The following is a 21,502-nucleotide window of genomic DNA, read 5'->3' as shown; positions in this document are numbered from 1 at the left end:
AATTTTTAAAAATCCAAGAATATGGCCAGCTAGCTGAGTGAGAGTGTATGGGCACAGTGCCCGAATAATTCCTACTCTGCTGCTGTTGCCATCTTACCAAGAAGGCAAAAGCAAATGGGATCCGAGATAACTTGGCAAGATGGATCCAAAATTGGTTTTGTGACAAAAGGTAGTGGTAGAAGGCTGTATGACTTGAGGCTGGTATCAAGTAGTGAAACACAGGAATCAATGCTGGGTACCTTTTTGTTTGTGACATACATAAACATGGAAGGAGATGATAAGTTAGTTTACGGATGGCAAGATTGGCTAGGTTGTGAATAGTGAGGAAGAGGGTCTTAGGTTAGAAGAAGGTGCAGACAGGTTAGTCAGTTAGGCAGATCATTGCAGATTGAATTTAGCACTGAAAAAATGTGAGGTGATGCAATCTGGAAAAAGAAACAAGACAATGGGGTATTCAGTGAATGATAGGAGATTAGATTAGATTATTTTAGATTCCCTACAGTGTGGAAACAGGACCTTCGGCCCAACCAGTCCACACCGACCCTCCGAAGAGTAACCCACCTAGATCCATTTCCCTCTGACCAATGCACCTAACACTATGAGCAATTTAGCATGGCCAGTTCTCCTGACCTGCACATCTTTGGACTGTGGGAGGAAACCCGAGCACCCGGAGGAAACCCATGCAGACAGGGGGAGAATGTGCAAACTCCACACAGACAGTCACCCAAGATGAAGTAGTTCAGAGGAACAAAGGGAGAAGGATGGGTTAATAGTATGGTTAAGGTGACATATGGAACACCTGCCTTTATCAGAATTAGATAACAAAAGCAGGGAGGTTATGTTGAAGCTGTACAAAATTTTGATTAGATCAAATTGGAATACTGTGTACAGTTTTGGTTGCCACGCTGTAGGAAATTTTAAAGATTTACAAGGATGTTGCCTGGGTTCAGAGCATTTTAACTTTGAAAAGTTACTGGATAGCTTGAGTTGTTTTGTTTAAACAAGATTGCTGAGGGGGGAGCCTGGTTGAGGGGCATGGACAGGAAGGATAGGAAGTGCTGTTCTCCTTATTTAAAGAGTCAGTTACAAGGGGCCATAATTTTGAGGTAAAGGGCAGGAGGTTTAAAGGGGATTTCACTCAGAGGGTAATGGGAATCTACAATGAACTGCCTGGGAGGGTAGTTGAAGTGGGAAACCTCACAACCTTTAAAAAGGTATGCAGATAAGCATTTGAAATCTTCATCATAACACTTAGGGCTCTGAGCCAAATGCTGGAAAGTGCGATTAGCATAGGTTGGTGCTGACTCAAAGACCAAAGGGACTCTTCAATGTAGTATGACTGTTATCTCAATTTACTGTTGTAATTAATTCCCTGATAAATATTGTGACACCCCCTCCTGATTTACTTACTTCCCTCCCTTACCTGAAGACTCTATAGCCTGGAATATTGAGCTGCCAGCACTGTCCCCACTAAACCCTGTTTCAGTGACAGCAATGACATCACACTCCCATGTCTTGTCTATCAGAATCCTTGCATTAAAATAAATACTAACAAACAATGCTAAACTTCCTTTTGACTTAACTGACACAGTTAATTTCTATGCTTTCCTTACTCACTTGCTGTCTCTTCTAATTTTGGCATTTATCTTCCCCTACTGAACTCTCTCTCAGAATCTCAAATCCTACTAAGTTAGTTTAAGTCTTCTCTAACAACTGTAGCAAAGCCTCCCGTAAGGATGTTGGTCCCATTCCAGTTCGTATATAATTCGTCTGCATTGTACAGGTCCTACTGCTCCTAAAAACTGCCCTAATGTTCCAGAAATCTAAAGCCCTCCCTCCTGCACCATCTCTTCAGCTATGCATTCATCTGGACTGACCTCCTATTCTTCACTCACTGGAAGTAACCCAGATATTATTACCTTTTGGGTCCTGTTTCTTAATCTACTTCCTAAGTCCCTAAATTCTGCTTTCAGGACATCATCCATTTTTCTACTTACGTTATTGGTACCTGTGTATACCAGGGATGGGACGTATCATCCTGATTTTTTCTTTTTCCTTGTTCATGATAACATCATTCCAAATAGATTTTAAAAAATCTTCTAAAACTATGTACATATATAATAGAGTTATGTGCTTTCATTACAAATATATTGACATCCTCATGTGAATATGCTTATTGACTGACCATTAGGGTAACCAAACTACAAAATTAAAGTTTACGGTCTATTAAACCAAGTTTCACCCTGGAATTTGACTTGTCTGATACTATCATAACCACAGAGATAGCTATGTAAAAAGATTCATATATATCAGAAAAGGTGGAACAGCCTGGGTTGTTGTTCTCTTAAAAGCAGATGGCTAAGTTGACCGAAGACAGTTAGTTTTCAGAGAGTTCTGGTGTATGTTCTGGTTGTGGGGGTAGAGTTAAAAGAGGCCATCTATATAAGCGGATCACCAAGAATTCAACTGGGAATTCTGAAGAAACCTAGAGACAGACTGATGAGAATATGAAAGATGTTATCATTGAGAGTAATTGGAAGCAAGTAGTACAGATGGATTTAAGAACCTTAAAAAAATATAAAGAGGAAGGAGATGAAAGACTACATTGATGGAGTTAGATGATGACAGACAAGTGTTTAAAGTGGAGAATAAATGCAGGCATAGCCTGGCAAGATGTGTTGTCTGTTTCTATGGTGTATTTTTAAAAATTCTCTTGGTATATGAACTTCTTCAGCATTTACATTCATCATCATATCACTAATTTTGAGAATATGATTGGGTGGTGCCTCCCTGACTTACTTGCTACTGTCTATACTATATAGATGCTGTGTGATTCTATGAAAATACATCCAATTAGACCTAAGATTGTCAACTGAAAATGTTTTCAATTAGGTAAGCGGGAAAGAAAAGATAATGTAACTAACACATGATCTTGGATTATGTCTGATATGCTTTAAAATTGTTTATTTTCTGACAAATCTGAGTACAGTGCTGCCAACCCTCTAAGATTCACTCCCTTAAATTCCCAGTCCAATTTTATTTCCTTGGATGGTGTCTCCCATTTGAAGATGCAGCATTTTAGGAAAATGAGCTAGTATCTAACTTGATTAGTACATTTCTCAGACTTATATAATGCATTACCCTCTTTACATTTTTTAAACAAGTAACTAAATAAATCATTCATTCAATATATATTTTAAAATGCAGATAATAGTTGAAAGTGTCTCACCTGCTGGTACAGCAGTTGGTAAAGAAACATTAGAAATAAAAAAAATAAACATCATGCAATAGCATGAAAAGTGTAAGTTACAAACAGCTGCCTTGCAAAGATTGATTGCAATTGTGAATGTGTTAATCTAATCTCAAGAACACCGCAGTATGTCCTGACCAAATTGCAGTTCCTTGTGAATGCAAAGAACACATTTAAGTCCTCAAAATGTGGCTCGCTGTTATCATCGATAAATATCTTGCAACCATGCATTGTCATCATCATCATGGCTGGGCCCAGGACTTTCTACCTGAGATGCAATCTCATACTTTTTATTTGGAGCACTAGCCCGAGTCTTCAAGCCAAACTTCTGTTTCAATAAATGGAACTGATCCTTGACATGGTTATAAAAGTTGTATTCATAACGCATTCGTTGAAATAGCACCTTTAGCGCTTCCGGGGAGGGAACCTGTTTCTTCATAGTGTTCGTCCCATTTCCAAGTTTTTTATACTCTGAAAGGGAAGAAAAGCATTGTCAGACATTGAGAACTCAATATGTTATACACAAGAGAATGATCACAACAAATTATTTAACAAATATTTATGAATTTCCCAAGGAAATGCAAACTTTATTTTAACCAGCAACTTATGAACTACCACTCTTGGTAAACTGTCAAAAATTGTATACCTCAAATACCGGAAGTTTACTGTATTATTGCAATCTCTGTGATGTCTGACACATCAGTTCAGGGTGCAAATGAAAAGGCTCCCTGTTAAATATCATTTAAGCCAAAGTTGAATTGTTATTGAAATGATTTATGCTGTAAATAAAGTATAACAGTGATGTGTATACACACTGCATTATATGTTTTTATTACTTAGTGTCTCTTTACATTGATTATGTGGACCTCTTGATCAACAAGAATATTTCTGGTCCCATAAATGCTGGTTAATAAAATGTTTGCTACATAAAATCTTGTGAGAAAAATCTATGTGACAAACTACACTTTCCAATTGAATGCAACTCAATTTCACTTTGTTTTTAAGTTGAAGCAAAATAGATTTCAGACCATTTTGGTAGTCTTTCCATAGTTAAGAGTCGAGAGTGTGGTGCTGGAAAAGTGCAGCAGGTCAGATAGCATCCGAGGTGCAGGGGTATCAATGTTTCAGGCATGAATCCTTCACCAGGAATGAGGCCTCATTCCTGATGAAGTGTTCATGCCCGAAAAATTGATTCCCTGCACCTCAGATGCTGCCTGACCTGCTGTGCTTTTCCTGCACCACACATTCGACTCTGATCTCCAGCATCTGCAGTCCTCACTTTCTTGACCATAGTTGGATTTGTTTCCACCATGGGATCATTATCAGATAATACACAATAAACAACACCACAAAATATAGATGACGACAGATACTGTAAAATAAAAGAAAACAGGAATGACAGAAATGAAGGGATGTAACAGCAACAGATGAAGACTATGTAGATATAGAAAAACAAAGTAAATGACAAGAAAAATGTGTTTAACTAAGTCCTGAAAAAGAAAAGGCAGAAGTTGAAAGGCAGAGTTTTACGGAGAGAATTCCACAGCAGATGGCTGAAGGCATTATTGCCAATGGTGAGATGGAAGAGGTTTGGAAGGAGGGCAGCAGTGTCTGAGCACAAGTTTCTGGTATTGAGACTGGCTCTAATGCAACGAGGGGTACGTCGGCTTCCAAGAGATCAATTGTGTTAGGGGATTCTGTAATCCGAGGTACAGACAGACAGTTCTGTGGCCAGCAGAGAAAAAGTAGAATAGTGTGTTGCTTTCCTAGTGCCAGGATAAAGGATGTCTCAGAGAGGGTGCAGAATGTTCTCACAGGGGAGAGGGGCCAGCAAGAGGTCATTGTCCACATTGGAACCAACAATATAGGAAGGGAAAAGGTTGAGATTCTGAAGGGAGATTAGAGACAGGCAGAAATTTAAAAAGGAGGTCCTCTAGGGTAGTAATATCTGGATTACTCCCAGTGCTACAAGCTAGTGAGGGCAGGAATAGGAGGATAGAGCAGATGAATGCATGGCTGAGGAGCTAGTGTATGGGAGAAGGATTCACATTTTTGGATCATTGGAATCTCTTTTGGGGTAGAAGTGACCTGTACAAGGAGGACGGATTGCACCTAAATTGGAAGGGGACTAATATACTGGCAGGGAAATTTGCTAGAACTACTTGGGAGGATTTAAAGTAATAAGGTGGGGGGAGTGGGACCCGGGGAGATAATGAGGAAAGTGATAAATCTGAGACTGGTACAGTTGAGAACAGAAGTGAGTCAAACAGTCAGGGCAGGCAGGGACAAGGTAGGACTAATAAATTAAACTGCATTTATTTCAATGCAAGGGGCCTAACCGGGAAGGCAGATTCTGAACAGTCAAGGCATGGTTAGGAACATGGGACTGGGCTATCATAGCAATTACAGAAACATGGCTCAGGGATGGGCAGGACTGGCAGCTTAATGTTCCAGGATACAAATGCTACAGAATGGATACAAAAGGAGGCAAGAGAGGAGGGGGAGTGGCATTTTTGATAAGGGATAGCACTACAGCTGTGCTGAGGGAGGATATTTCCGGAAATACATCCAGGGAAGTTAATTGGGTGGAACTGAGAAATAAGAAAGGGATGATCACCTTATTGGGATTGTATTATAGAACCCCTAATAGTCAGAGAGAAATTGAGAAACAAACTTGTAAGGAGATCTCAGCTATCTGTAAGAATAATAGGGTAGTTATGGTAGGGGATTTTAACTTTCCAAACATCGATTGGGACTGCCATAGTGTTAAAAGTTTAGATGGAGAGGAATTTCTTCAGTGCGTACAAGACAATTTTCTGATTCAGTATGTGGATAGACCTACTAGAGAAGGTGCAAAACCTGACCTACTTTTGGGAAATAAGGCAGGGCAGGTGACTAAGGTGTCAGTGGGGGAGCACTTTGGGGCCAGCGACCATAATTCTATTCGTTTTAAAATAGTGATGGAAAAGGATAGACCAGATCCAAAAGTTGAAGTTCTAAATTGGAGAAAGGCCAATTTGACGGTTTTAGGCAAGAACATTTGAAAGCTGATTGGAGGCAGATGTTCACAGGTAAAGGGACGGCTGGAAAATGGGAAGCCTTCAGAAATGTGATAACAAGAATCCAGAGAAAGTATATCCCTGTCATGGTGAAAGGAAAGGCTGGTAGGTATAGGGAATGCCGGATGACTAAAGAAATTGAGGGTTTGGTTAAGAAAAAGAAGGAAACATATGTCAGGTATAGACAGGATAGATCGAGTGAATCCCCTTAGAAGAGTATAAAGAAAGTAGGAGTACACTTAAAAGGGAAATCAGGAGATCAAAACAGGGACATGAGATAGCGTTGGCAAATACAATTAAGGAGAATTCAAAGGATTTTTACAAATATATTAAGGACAAAAGGGTAACTAGGGAGAGAATAGGGCCCCTCAAAGATCAGCAATGCGGCCTGTGTGCAGCCACAGAAAATGGGGGAGATACTACATCAGTACTTACTGTGGAAAAGGATATGAAAGATATAGACTGTAGGGAAATAGGTGAGGTGCCGGAAGACTGGAGGTTGGCAAACATGGTGCCACTGTTTAAGAAGGGCGGTAAACACAAGCCAGGGAACTATAGACCGGTGAGCCTGACCTCAGTGGTGGGCAAGTTGTTGGAGGGAATCCTGAAGGACAGAATGTACATGTGTTTGGAAAAGCAAGGACTGATTAGGGATAGTCAACATGGCTTTGCGTCCACATGGTTTTTTGAAGAAGTAACAAAGAAGATTGATGACGGCAGAGCAGTAGATGTGATGTATATGGACTTCAGTAAGGCGTTCAACAAGGTTCCCAATGGGAGACCGATTAGCAAGGTTAGATCTCATGGAATCCAGGGAGAACTAGCCATTTGGATACAGAACTGGCTCAAAGGTAGAAGACAGAGGGCAGTGATGGAGGGTTGTTTTTCAGACTGGAGGCCTGTGACCAGTGGAATGCCACAAGGATCGGTGCTGGGTCCTCTACTTTTTGTCATTTACATAAATGATTTGGATGCTAGCGTAAGAGATACAGTTAGTAAGTTTGCAGATGACACCAAAATTGGAGGTGTAGTGGACAGCGAAGAGGATTAACTCAGATTACAACAGGATCTTGACCAGGTGGGCCAATGGGCTGAGAAGTGGCAGATGGAGTTTAATTCAGATAAATGCTGCATTTTGGGAAAGCAAATCTTAGCAGGACTTATACACTTAATGGGAAGGTCCTTGGGAGTGTTGCTGAACAAAGAGATCTTGGAGTGCAGGTTCATAGCTCCTTGAAAGTGGAGTCACAGGTAGATAGGATAGTGAAGAAAGTGTTTGGTATGCTTTCCTTTATTGATCAGAGTATTGAGTACAAGAGTTGGGAGGTCATGTTGCGGCTCTACAGGACACTGGTTAGGCCACTGTTGGAATATTGCGTGCAATTCTGGTCTCCTTCCTATCAGAAAGATGTTGTGAAACTTGAAAGGGTTCAGAAAGTATTGACAAGAATGTTGCCAGGGTTGGAGGATTTGAGCTACAGGGAGAGGCTGAACAGGCTGTAGCTGTTTTCCCTGGCTCGTCGGAGGCTGAGGGGTTTACAAAATTATGAGGGGCATGGATAAGATAAATAGGCAAAGTCTTTTTCCTGGGGTGGGGGAGTCCAGAACTAGAGAGCATAGGTTTAGGGTGAGAGGGGAAAGATATAAATGAGATCTAAGGGGCAACTTTTTAACACAGATGGTGGTACGCGTATGGAATGAACTGCCAGAGGATGTGGTGGAGGCTGGTACAATTGCAACATTTAAGAGGCATTTGGATGGGTATATGAATAGGAAGGGTTTGGAGGGATATGGGCTGGGCGCTGGCAGGTGGGACTAGATTGGGTTGGGATATCTGGTCAACATGGACATGTTGGACCGAAGGTTCTGTTTCCATGCTGTACATCTCCGCGACTCTATGTGGGGGAATCATTCGGGCAGGGAAAAACACACTTTGAAACAGTTTTTAGGGCTGAAAGAGGTTACAGAATTAGAGACCAACAAAAGGAGGAATAGATTTGAATACAAATGCAAACTTAAAATTTGAGGTTTTAAAGGACTGTGGGGGCATTTTGATTGGCAAGAAGAATGGTGAGTTGAACTTCGATCATGATAAATAGGAACTGTAGAGTTTGGCTAGGTTGATGTGAGGGGTGAGAGATGCTATAGTAATCAAAACAGAAGATGGAAAACGCATAGATTAGTGTGTTAGTGGAAATCCTTTAATTTTAACCACTACCTTTGTCCTGAGCAAACCAGTAATCTATGACTGGCAACATTTATGGAACAGATAGTTGCTATGTAGGGCCATTCACGACAGTTCAGTCATCATGGAAGAAAAGATGTCAACTCCATCTAAGGAGCAATTAGCTGTACTGCTGGGAAATAAGCTCAAGTACACAGATTGTGTGTAGAGGAGTCAGTGAGGAGTCAACAGCAATTGAGTAGCTCTGTCCTGTTAGAACTTAGAAAGAAGTTCTAGCAATTAACAGATGGTTAAGTGTTGAAGTCAGGAATCCATAGTAGTCCTGGAGAGCTGAGAAAATGGGAAGGCCACTGGCTCTGTTGGGGAAACCGTGAAAGGCTTGAGGAAGCCTGCATGCATTAAGACTTCAATACAGTGGGGGATGAAAATCTTAAAAGCACTATTTATCCAACTGAGCATGGAGTTCAGGGAAACATGCAGGGACAGAACTGGCTAAATGTGGCTCACTGTCAATGAAGAACTAGTGTTGTACTTATGGATGAGTAAAGGAGTACAGTTTTGGAGTCCTGGGATGTGTTGACCCAGAAAAGGAGGGTGATCAACCAGAATGGGAGCAGTGTTGAAGCAGTCCAAGATGAAGCAGTTAAGGCAAATTTGATGAAATTCTGAGAAATCCATGGATCTGTCTTGATCACATATTACATATGAAGTGTGCTAAGGAGTGTTTTATCCCAGTCTAATACCCATATGAACCATATGTTAATTTGGGGTGATATAACATAATTTGTACATATATTACTTTTCCGATGTTGTACAGTAAAGTTTACTTTCTTCAAAACTATGGAATCTTGTGGCTTTATTCTGTCTACTTCAAGAATAAATGCTATTGGCCCTTCGATCAATGCTGACAGTCCGGTTGGAGATTGTGAAAGATGAATTAACACAGAGATAGAGATAGGCAATGTTACAGAGGTTGATGTCATTAGTCTTTGCCTTGGAGATAGAAATGGAGTTAGAAATTCAACTTAAGGTCAAAAGGGACACAAAATTTGCCAACAATCTGCATTAGTGATCAGACAAGGGAATGGAGTCAGTGGCAAGGGGACAAAAATGGTAGAAATTAAAGGCAGCAATTTTGGTCTTGTTAATATTTAGTTGGAGAAAAATATTAATCCTCAGAGAGTGGATCTTGGAATAAGCAGCCAGACTGTACAAAAACCAATGGAGATATTTAAGAGGTGTAGCAGGAGGTACTGTCACTATACAATTGAAAGCTAACCCTGAGTCTGTGGATTGTCCATTAAGGGATAAATTTCAGTTTCACAGAATATAAAGTGGGTTAGCAATCTAGAGGTACAAACGAACAATCCAGGATTCCATTTTAAAAGTTGAGAACTTGAATTTAGCTGATTAATTAAACCTAAAAAGTAAAAGACTATAAAGTTACAGGATAATTGAAAGAAAACACCATTTCAATATTGACCTTTCGGGATGGAAATCTGCTGCCCATATCTGGTTTTGGCCAATGCATAACTCCAGCAATGGGGTGGTGGACCGCCCTCTGAAATGGTCTAGCAAGCCAGTTATGATGTTTAAAACCACTAATCACTAATAAATAATAACTTCAACAATAAAGTCAGTTGGACCCTTGGTATCTATTATTGGAACATGACAAAGGCACATTCAACTTAGTCAAAAGTTTAAAAGTTCTTCGGAGAGCTGTCTTACAGACTAATCAGACAACAGCCTGACAACAGTCATGGCCATTTTCTTGGTTACAGATGATAAAGTGCATTTCCCTTACATGATTACCCATAGGTGTTAAACTGGTCTTTTTGACACAATTGCTGTAACTTCTTTGGTATACTATAGTATCATCACTATCAAGACTTATCCATCTTATTAGCTCTTGTGGCTAGGCTGGACAGTCCTGTGCAGAATAACTGGGTCAGGTGTGTCAAGTGTTGCTTAGACCACTTACTGCATGGGGAAAAACTGAACATAAAGCCAATAAATAGTCCAGTGTGCTACTACATCAATGCAGCACATTGCAAGCCAGCAAGTTATTTTGCTCAGAATGAATTAAAATTCATGCATGACAGCTTACAAAATGTCCATTTTGGAACATTTCCAGTTTTCAGAAGGCTGTATTTGAGACAGAGTACCTATACTCATCAACTATACTTCAACATTTCAGCCAACATGCCAGATTCCTCCATTACTATCCCTGGATATATCCTGCCCACCAGTCATCACTACAGTCAGAAAGAAGTGGCTTTGAGTGTCCTCCATGTTCATTCCAATCAATGTGAGATCTCAAGGCATCATGGACAACATTAGGAAGGAAACCTGTTGTTGGTTACCGCCTAATGTCTTCTCCCAGTTGATGAATCAATACTCCTTCACGTTAAATACACCATGGAAGTAGTACTGAATACATTTTGGGTAGGGATTTAAACATCCATCACTAAGAGTGCCTCAGTAGCGCTATCACTAAGTTGGCCAGGTCCTGAAGCATAGAAGAAAAATGCTCAGAAAACCACTGGGAAAACTGTACTTGTATCTTATCCTACTGACCAACCTCTATCAGGTGCAACTGTCCACGGCAGTACTGGTAGACATAGCCAACACATTCCTTATGAAGACAAGATGTGATATTTTCAATGGAGCTCATCCTTGTATTGGAAAATACCATCATGTTGAATAGGACAGATTAAAAACAGAACTAGCAAGTCAATGTACATATACTGAACTAAAAAGCAGCAACAAAATTATGTCCTACTGAACCTGTAACCTAGTGATTCTGCATATCCCCTCTTTTCGACTACCATCAAGCAAGTGACCAACCATAGTTCAATGAGGAGTGGAGAAACGCATTGCCGAGTGTGCAACCAGAATACTTGAAAATGAAGTGCCAACCTAGAGAAGCTATAAAATAGTAATATACTAATGCTAACTGTGGAAACAACATGCAATCAAATGAACTGAGCCACAACGAACAGATCAGACCAAACTGTACAGTCCTGTTACAGCAATGAATATTTAAACAACTGATGGAAGCACACTCCCTGAACATCCTCAATAATAACACAACCCTGTACACAATTCAAAAGTCAAGGCAGAGGCATTTATGATAAACGTCAGACGGAAGAGCCAAATGGATGATTCAGCTTGCTGTCTTCTCAGGTTCTTGGCATTGCTGGTGCTAGTCTTCAGCTAAATCAATTCATTCCATATGATAATCAAACCACTGAGTGTATACATACAAGTATTTGAAAGTACTGCAGAATACGATGGGCTCAATGTTCCAGCTTTAGTGAATTGCTCCAGAAATAGCAAACTCTCGTCAAGCTTTTCCATCTATAAACACTAGCATTCACATGTGAACAATTGCACACGGATGTCTCATCTACAAAAAGCAAAGCAAATCTTATCTATCACATACTGCTCCATTAGTTTATTCACAATTAACAGCAAACTGATGGTCATTGGCATTGCTATCAAGGGGTAGCGTACCCACCAATAACTTGCTCACTGATGGTCAATTTGACTTCAGGTTTAAGGGTTCAATTCCTGCCTCAGGTGACTCTGTGCGGAGTTTGCACATTCTCATTTGCGTAAAACATTGTTCCAAACATGGTGAAAAAATTGAATTCTGGAGGTGAGATGCAAATGACTGGCCCAGACATCAACATAGCATTTGACTGAGTTTGGCACTATGGAGACTGAGTAAAATGGAAGTAAATAAAAATTGGGGAAAAGTTCTCCAATGGCCAGAATAATACCTAACATAAACGAAGGTGGCTGAAGTTGTTGGAGACCAAGCTTTTAAACTCTGGGTCCATTCTATCAATGGCTTTCCTTTCATTATAAAGTCAGGATGGGGAATGTTTACGTATGATTGCACCATTTGCAGTACCTCAGATAATGATTTAGTTTATTCCAACATACAAGAAAACCTGGAAAACATCCAAAATCTGGGCTGCTAACTTGTATCTAGTACTTACACCAAGTCCAATGGTCATCTCCAACAAAATTCCTGCTTGCATTCAATTTGATATCCTACCATCAACATCCTGGTGGTCACAACTAACCTGAAAGTTAAATGAATTGCCAATCCAATGTGAATTCAAGGGAGTGTCAGTGCTGAAGAACACTTGTTATGGTGGCTCCTTCTGATTCCACAAAGTGTTTCTGTCATCTACATGTCTTTAGTCACGAGTGGGATAGAATACTCTCTATATGCCTCAATGATTGGTAATTGCTACTCCAACACTCAAAAGGCTCAATTGGCACCTTATCTACCACCTTAAAATTTCATTCCCTCCACAACTGGCACACAGATGCAGAACTGCAATTCAGTAAGGTTTCTTTCAAACTCTTTCGCACCTTGAAGGACAGGGATAGCAGATACAAGGGTACACCATCATCCCAGGCCACACACTGATTTACAAATATATCATTGCCCCCTCATCACTGGGTTAAAATCCTAGATCTCCTAATCTAACAGTACTTTGCGTGGACCTTTTCCAACGAAACATTACGATAGGGGTTCAAGTAGGTAACTCTACCAACGTCTTGCAGATTATAATGGATGCACAATAAACCAGTAAGATCCACATTCTGAGAATGAATAAAAAGGGATATTGGAGGGATTCATCAGATTATTATAGGAAATCCTTTGGCTTTTAACTGGATTCTAGAGTGCAGAGAGGAATATTTCAGCATGCGGAGAATGGAAATGTGATGGAAGGAATTCAAAAGTGGGAATTGCAGAAATTATACATGTGATCCTGGCAGATCATGAGTTTAAGGACTTTGGAGAGGAAAGATAGGCAGGAAATGGAACACTAGTTTGTCAGAACAGAAGAGTCTAAGGCAGCTTTTACTACAAGAGTGATAATGGTATGTTGAAAAGTGTGGGACCAACAAAAGGGGGATGAGAAAAGAAAGTTGATTGGTTAGTTAGTTGCAGTGGTACCAAGCGAGCATGTAATGGGGTCTGTTGACAAAATGAGGTCAAAGGGTGTATGTGGGGAATTGAAATTGAAAGTAATGACAGAGGGGTTTAACTTGGACAAGGGACAGGTAAGCAGAATAGACAACTGTGTAGATTATTTTATTTTGGGAAAAAAATCTCAATGATATCTTTTTAGTTGTTGATCAGGGTAGAAGGAGAGAGAGGCTTGAAAAGGTGGTTGACAGTAGAGTAAGAAAAAAACTAGGTAAAAACAATGACTGCAGATGCTGGAAACCAGATTCTGGATTAGTGGGGCTGGAAGAGCACAGCAGTTCAGACAGCATCCAAGTACTGCTCCTCGGATGCTGCCTGAACTGCTGTGCTCTTCCAGCACCACTAATCCAGAATAAGAAAGGAGAAAGTGAAGTCTGCAGATGATGGAGATCAGAGTTGAGAGTGTGGTGCTGGAAAAACACAGCAGGTCAGCCAACATCCGAGGAGCAAGTGAATCGACATTTTGGGCATAAGCCCTTCATCAGGATGAAACATCAATTAGCCTGCTTCTTGGATGATGCCTGACCTGCTGTACATTTCCAGTAGAATAAGAAAGAAAGAGTGATCCCAGCCTTGTGAAGTCATTAGACAGGGCAAACTATAGAAGAAGCTTGACATGGGGTTGTCAGCTGGGAGACAATGAGGTATCATGGTGGCCCGGGGGGGGGGGGGGGGGGGGGGGGGGGGGGCGTCATTGAAGAAACCAAAACATGACTTGGTAAAAAGCACCAGTGTAGCAGTCCGTCTAGGGTGAACATGAACCAACTTTCAAACAAATCCCAGGAGGGCAACAACCACATCCATGATACAAATACTTACATTTATGTAGCACCTTTAACATGATGCAATCATATGATGTTGTGCAAAAGGTTAGTCAAACAAAAACAGACAGTGCCACACAAGAGTACAATTAAGCAAAATCTTGATAAAGGAGCACTTTAACCAAAAGAAATTAAGGGATTTAGGGAATAACTTCCAGTACTTAAGGTTTGCTGTCAATGGTTGGGCAATGAAAATAATGTGTGCAGAAGAAGCCAAAACTGCATGCACATAGTTCTGTAGGAAGGTATGAAGATAGGGAGAGCCAAGGTCATTGAAACATCTGAATATTAGGTGAAAATCATAGCAACACTATGGGTAGGAAACAATATACCTGCAGAAACACACGGCAACACAGGATTTACTGAACATGGCACTGGCAAAGAAAAGGGAGGAATAACAGAGGAAAAAAATTAAAAATGACATGCAAAGGAAAGCAGTCATTAGGGGTAAAAAAAATGTAGCAGAAGGCGGCAATAAGAAGTGATCCAGTAGCAAATGTGAAAGGATTAACTATCCAAAAGCTCCGGCTGGTACACAGAAAAAAATGAAAAAAAGGCCAGAAGGATAAAAAATTTCTAAAATTGCACCGTTGAACTTTATTAATCAACGTGTTTCAAGCCCAATAAGGAAGCAACAACAATCAGTTTATTCACAGGGAATTAAAAGGATGAGCAGAGTGTTTCACTTGTATAAAACCTAAGTACTAGGAAGGACTGGGAAAAAAAAATCAAAGCTGAAAATCTCCAACTTGAGTAGATACAGCACAACACACTAAAAAGAAAAAATGACCAAGAAAAGCATAAATGAGAACTGCCATCTCTTCACCTCAGACAGATGTGTACAAACCAAACATACTCATATAAAGAGGAAAGGTAGTGGAACTAGAGCTAGAACTCCCTGGTAACAAAGGAAATAACAGTTAAAATAAAACAAAACATTTTATGACAAATGTCAGCAACAGAAAACAACCGAGGATACAGAAAAAGGATATATGAAGGGCGAAGAGAGGTACTGAGAAAATAGCAATAAACAACATAAAAGAAAACCTATTTTGTAGATACATTAAAAGTAAAAGAGAAGTTGGAACTGAAAGAGGAAATCATCTTGTGAAGGCAGATGACAACTAAATGAGTATTTTGCATCTCTCTGCACAAAAGTTGATAAAGTTAATGTCATAGTAAAGGAGAGAATGGAGCTATTGCATGGGATAAAAATAAATGGAGGTATTAAGTAGGTTAGCATCATTCAGTTAATAATTCAACTGGTCCATGTGGAATGTATTCTAGGTTGCCACGTGTAACTAGGGCATCTATAGCGGAAGCTCTGATTAAAACCTTTCAATCCACCTTGAAACAAAAATTATTTTCCAGAGGCTTGTTAATAGCTTGAATAAACTTCTTGAAAGGGTGTTAGAATCCGATTCCTTCGGAATGTTCAAAAAGCAACAGACTTTCAACAGGCAACCCCCTCTTGGATTACAGGCAAAATGTTGAACATGGGACTAAAGTGGATAGCTCCCTCAAAAAGCAGACAAGTGAAATGAGCCAAATAGGTTCTTGTTCTGTAAGGTTCTAAAATTCCAACCTATGTATAACACGAATGGTCATACAATAAGTTAAAGTGCTGCGAGTGAATGTACATGGAAATTTCAAATACAGAGGGAACCAACAGGTTATTCATTTCAATTTGTACCAAAAGTTATTCCTTTTTCTTTACCACAAAGGTACACATTAAATAGCATTGAAAAAAACAGCTGACTACAATGATAGTAGGCCAAAAAGTTTTCCCAGTTCTCATTAAGAGTTTCACAGTCAGTTTCAGACTGCTTAAGGCAATTGGCAACTTACATTAGAACATAGAACAATACAACACAGAACAGGCCCTTCGGCCCACGATGTTGTGCCAACCATTTGTCCCACCTTAAGCACCTATCCATGTATCTATCCAATTGCCGCTTAAAGGTCACCAATGATTCTGACGCATTCTATGCCCCCACCACTCTCTGGGTAAAATCCTACCCCTGACATCCCCCTATACCTTCCACCTTAAATTTACGTCCCCTTGTAACACTCTGTTGCACCCGGGGAAAATGTCTCTGACTGTCTACTCTATTTTCCTGATCATTTTATAAACCTCTATCAAGTCACCCCTCATCCTTCACCGTTCCAATGAGAAAAGGCCTAGCACTCTCAACCTATCCTCGTACGACCTATTCTCCATTCCAGGCAACATCCTGGTAAATCTCCTCTGCACCCTCTCCAAAGCTTCCACATCTTTCCTAAAATGAGGCAACCAGAACTGCACACAGTACTCCAAATGTGGCCTTACCAAGGTCCTATACAGCTGCAACATCACCTCACGACTCTTGAATTCAATCCCTCTGCTAATGAACGCTAATACACCATAGGCCTTCTTACAAGCTCTATCCACCTGAATGGCAACTTTCAAAGATCTATGAACATAGACCCCAAGATCCCTCTGCTCCTCCACCTTACTAAGAAACCTACCATTGACCCTGCATTCTGCATTCTAATTTATCCTTCCAAAATGGATAACTCACACTTGACAGGGTTGAACTCCATCTGCCACTCCTCAGCCCAGCTCTGCATCATATCTAAGTCCCTTTGCAGCCAACAACAGCCATCCTCACTATCCACAACTCCACCAATCTTCGTATTTACTGACCCACCCTTCGACTCCCTCTTCCAAGTCATTAATAAAAATTACAAACAGCAGGGGACCCAGAACAGATCTCTGTGGAACTCCATTTGTAACTGGGCTCCAGGCTGAATATTTACCATCTACCACCACTCTCTGACTTTGACCGGTTAGCCAGTTCTCTATCCAACTGGCCAAACTTTCCACTATATCATGCCTCCTGACTTTCTGCATAAGCTTACCATGGGGAACCTTATCAAATGCCTTACTAAAATCCATGTACACTACATCCACTGCTCTACCCTCATCCATTTTTCCATTTCCATTATTCCATTTCCTTCAAGACACCATTGACAGCTGTGTCTTTAGCAGTCTAATGCCCCAAGCTATGTCAATCCCTTCCTAAACCCCTTCAACAAGACTCTCCTCATTCAGTTTTGTATACCTGTCCTAAAGTTTCCACATTTGGCTCTACGATTTCTGCCTGATTTACACACCTTGATGCGTTTTATTGACAAAAGGTTTTAAGTTTTTGTTCCAGAGGCAGGTAATAATTTTTAAAAATTTGTAGGAATTACAGCACGAGGCAATTTAGTTAACCACACTTACATTTTGTCTTGACTTTTCAAATGAAGCTATCTACATTAGTGCAATTCCTTAACATCTAACATTCTTCTTTATACTTCATTTTACATCTAATTCCTTTTTAAATTATAATTTATGCCCATGTAATATTCCATGTTCTAAAAGGCTACTTAGACTAAATAAAAGGGTGAAAATCTAAGTCCTGAGTCCACGTCCCCTTCTTAGTGATCCACTCAACACTATAATTTTGAAAATCTCTACACCACCCAATATAAATTTTTAATGATGTATTCTCTGTAGGCTAATAATTGTAATCTGTATATTTTGTGATAGGTCTTTGCTCCAACTATCTCAACATTCTCGGCAAACTGAGCTATGTTATAGCTGTGTTGTTCCATCAGGCTGTTGTGAACTGTTATTGTGGTGATTAGTGTGCTCTGTTACAGATCTATGATCAAGTGATCTGTGTGTTCTTCTCTGGCGATCTGTGGGGTCATTTTCCAATAAACCACAGCCTCTAACTGTAGGGCTTTGTTCCTACTTGATCCCTTGTAGTGATCAGTATGTTCTAGCATAGTGATCTTGGTGATCTGTTATAGTGTTCTACACCATTATAGAGTCTCCATTATCTTACATTGTGAACACTAAACCAAAAAACATGGAGACATGAAAGGAAAGGACATAGTTATTTTGAAAGCTACCAGCAGCTTCACTGTTTTATTAATGGCTTTCTGCAGGTTTTTCTCAAGCAGACAGTTTGTAATTGTTTTTCTATCTAAACCTGGGTTTGTCAAGAAAGTGTGCAACCACTGCTTGGCAGCGAAACTTAGGTTTGTACAGATACAAATAGTCTGCTTTTGGTGTCAGTTCATATCTGTAACAACTCTTCTGCTCTAAATCCATGAAATCAAATAACAGGCAAGCACTGAAAGCAGTCTCTTTGAATGTTCAAACTGCTATATTTGCTTTCTGTTTGTAATATGCCTAAATTCTAACATGTATTTATTATGGTGAAATTCACATTGTGTGAAGACAGCAATGATGATTCTTAATGGAGTGTAATGTTCCAGTTAGCATACAAATATGGTAGGTACACAAGCACCAAAATGTACATGACAACAATTTCAGTGATTTGAAGTCATATAGACTAGCTCTGGACTGTCATTACACTGACAGCAGGATTTATTCATATTTTTCAATTCCACCCTTCCATAAAGTCCTTTTCCTATGCAGACATTCTATTATAATATTTGGAAGATCCCACACTTAATAGGCACACAAAGAGACCAAACTGCTCAAGAGCCTGCTAGTTGCAAAGGATTACATGTTGGGGCATGGAAAACAATGTATAGATGCCATGGTGATGGCGTTTTAATGCTCCCACTATTGCATGAAGACCAACTCTAATTTAATTTCTAGTACTTCTGTCTTTTGAGTAAGACGACTGTGGTTTAGTTGCAGTCTATAATCTGGGTGACATTTCTATGCAATACTGAGGGATTATGGAATTATTGGAGATGCCAAAAGCATTTTGCAAAGAAAGTCTTGATTGATACTCATTCCTCACTCAAAAACCAGACTGATTAACTGATTTACCTCACCTTGCAAACTGACTGCCATGTTGGTCCACATAAAGGCATTGACTACCTTCTAAAAAAATAACTTAATGATTTGTCGAACATTTTCAAGTCTGTTCATGTGAAAGGAGTATCATGTATTAATACAAGTTCTTGCCAACTGTGCTGAGAAAGATTAATTACCAAGTGAGACTATTGTTCAATCTACATCATGCTTCCGAAACATCCTACATTTCATTACACCTCAAAATCTAAGTACAGCCTGACTAGCTCTTGAACTTCCATTGCCACTTGAACTGCCACAAATCATTTCAAACGTTGATCTCTATACATGCAAAGTGATTTTGATATTTGTCCTTTTATCAATTGTACCAGAGTCCTTTTATTCTCAAGTCGTGGTGAAAGTGGTCAGGACCAACACTTTCTATTCCACTTGGTGTCTCCTATGTTTAGATAACTTATCCTCACATTTACCTACTTTCAAATACTAAAGGGTCCAAGGTTTCTAATGTTTCCTTACAACTTAGTCCTCTGACACCAGGGATCAGCCTTGTGGCCCTTCTCTGCATCGCCTCCACTGCTCAGAGGTTTTCCCTTGTGCCTTGGTAAACCGGAAATATGAAAAAAGAATTAAATGGCTGGTTAGTATTTAGAATCCTTTGCCACAAATGGCTATTTCAGCAGAATACATAAATTCTTGTAAAAGTTCTGAGAAAATAGGAATGTTGATGTGCAAAGGGACTGGTATTTGACTAGATGGTTTATGGAGAACATCTGGAAAAGATCCGACAGGCTGAATGTTTCAAATGTATAAACAAGCTTTTACAATCTGTTGTACATTTGTGAAAAAAAGTGTTCCTTTGTTGACTTTATTTTGTTTGTTTTTTATATATATTGATTCATTTGAAACTAAAAAGGGAATAAAGAGGTAATCTTATCATCTAATATAGTCTAAAGGGATGCCTGTGACTTCACAGAATGAGGTAACAGGTGATTGATATTAATTAATGACTAACTGGATGTGAATTGATTGCATAAATCAGTGATGCTAATTTTACATAGAGTGTTGTTAACAGAAATAAAGTTCTCACAAAAAGTATGGACTTGGATTCTGTTCAAAAATATTTACCTTGCAGTATACAACATGTGGGTGTTATTAGCAAGGCCAGCATTGTTGCCCATCAACTGAATGGCTTGCCACTTCATTTCAGAGAGTGGTTAAGAGCCAACCATATTGCTGTGGGACTGGAGTCACATGCAAGCCAAATCAGGTAAGGATGGCAGATTGACTTTGATAAAGAACAGAAATGAACCAGCTGGGTTTTTACAACCATTAATGGTAGTTTCATGGACACCATTACTGAGGCTAGTTTTCAAGTCCATGTTTTATTATCAATTTAAATTTCACCAGCTGCCTTTTTTCTGGGATTTAAACCCATTACCCCTAGTGTATTAGCCTGCACCCCGGACTACCAGACCAATGGCATTCCCATGATCAGCCTTTTCTGCTAATTCATCCTAAACACAATTACGATCAAAGTCAGAAATTGCAGGAAAAACTCAGTAGGTCTGGCAGCATCTGTAGAGAAAAAGCAGAGTTAATGTTTTGGGTCCAGTGACCCTTCCTCAGAACTGGAAAATAAAACAAACACAATTAGTCAATGATGATTAATCCTTTTACAAGTTTGCTCTGGTTCTCCTTTAGCCTAAAGCTATCTGTGCCTTTAATGCTTTTCCCCGAAACATCGATCTCCTGCTCCTCAGATGCTGCTGACCTGCTGTGTGTTTCCAGCACCACAATCAACTCTGATCTCCAACATCTGCAGCCCTCACTTTCTATAGTCTTTGATCGTTGCGTAGGTTTGTTAACTGTAGTGGTTTTAGTTTGTGTTGTTTATATGTTCTGTGTATTTTCTTTTATTAAGGCTCAGCAATTTGTAATTTGAATTCTTCCTCTCTGGAGTCTAAATGTTACTGCAGAAGGTTATGGCGATAGACTTGTTTAAATGGTGTACCTGAAACATCAAGGGGAGTCACTTGTCAATTAAGAGGAAAAAGGGACTCACGAGTCTTGGAAAGGAGAAGGTGGATATTGCTTTATTGCAGGAGACACACTTGGATGATAGGGAAGATTTGAAGTTGCAGTGGAATAGCTTTGATTGGGTTCACTTTTCATCTTTTAATACTAAGAGTAGGGGAGTGGCCATATTGGTTAGGAGGAATCTCCCATTTAAGTTACTAGAGTGTGTCAAAGACACACACAGGAGGTTCGTAATTCTTAAATTCATGGTAAATGGGGAAGAATTTGTTATTTTAAATGTGTGTTGTCCCCAGCCCATCCCCTCACATTTC

The 21,502-nt window shown here is 39.8% G+C and overlaps 1 protein-coding gene across 1 annotated transcript in view; it reads right to left on the bottom strand.

Moving 5' to 3' along the window:
• Window positions 1-2,932: 2,932 nt before the first annotated feature.
• usta (uronyl 2-sulfotransferase a) overlaps window positions 2,933-21,502 on the bottom strand; it is a 93,750-nt gene continuing 75,180 nt past the window's right edge. The window contains exon 8 of the mRNA XM_060831050.1: window positions 2,933-3,721. Within this exon, the coding sequence (XP_060687033.1) occupies window positions 3,453-3,721 (269 nt within the window). The 3' untranslated portion in view covers window positions 2,933-3,452. The remainder of the gene's footprint in view (window positions 3,722-21,502) is intronic.

Source organism: Hemiscyllium ocellatum, chromosome 10 (genome assembly GCF_020745735.1).
Source record: "Hemiscyllium ocellatum isolate sHemOce1 chromosome 10, sHemOce1.pat.X.cur, whole genome shotgun sequence".
Taxonomy (NCBI): Eukaryota; Metazoa; Chordata; class Chondrichthyes; order Orectolobiformes; family Hemiscylliidae; genus Hemiscyllium; species Hemiscyllium ocellatum.
The sequence above is the reverse complement of the archived record's forward strand: the minus strand, read 5'-3'. Positions and strand labels throughout refer to the sequence as shown.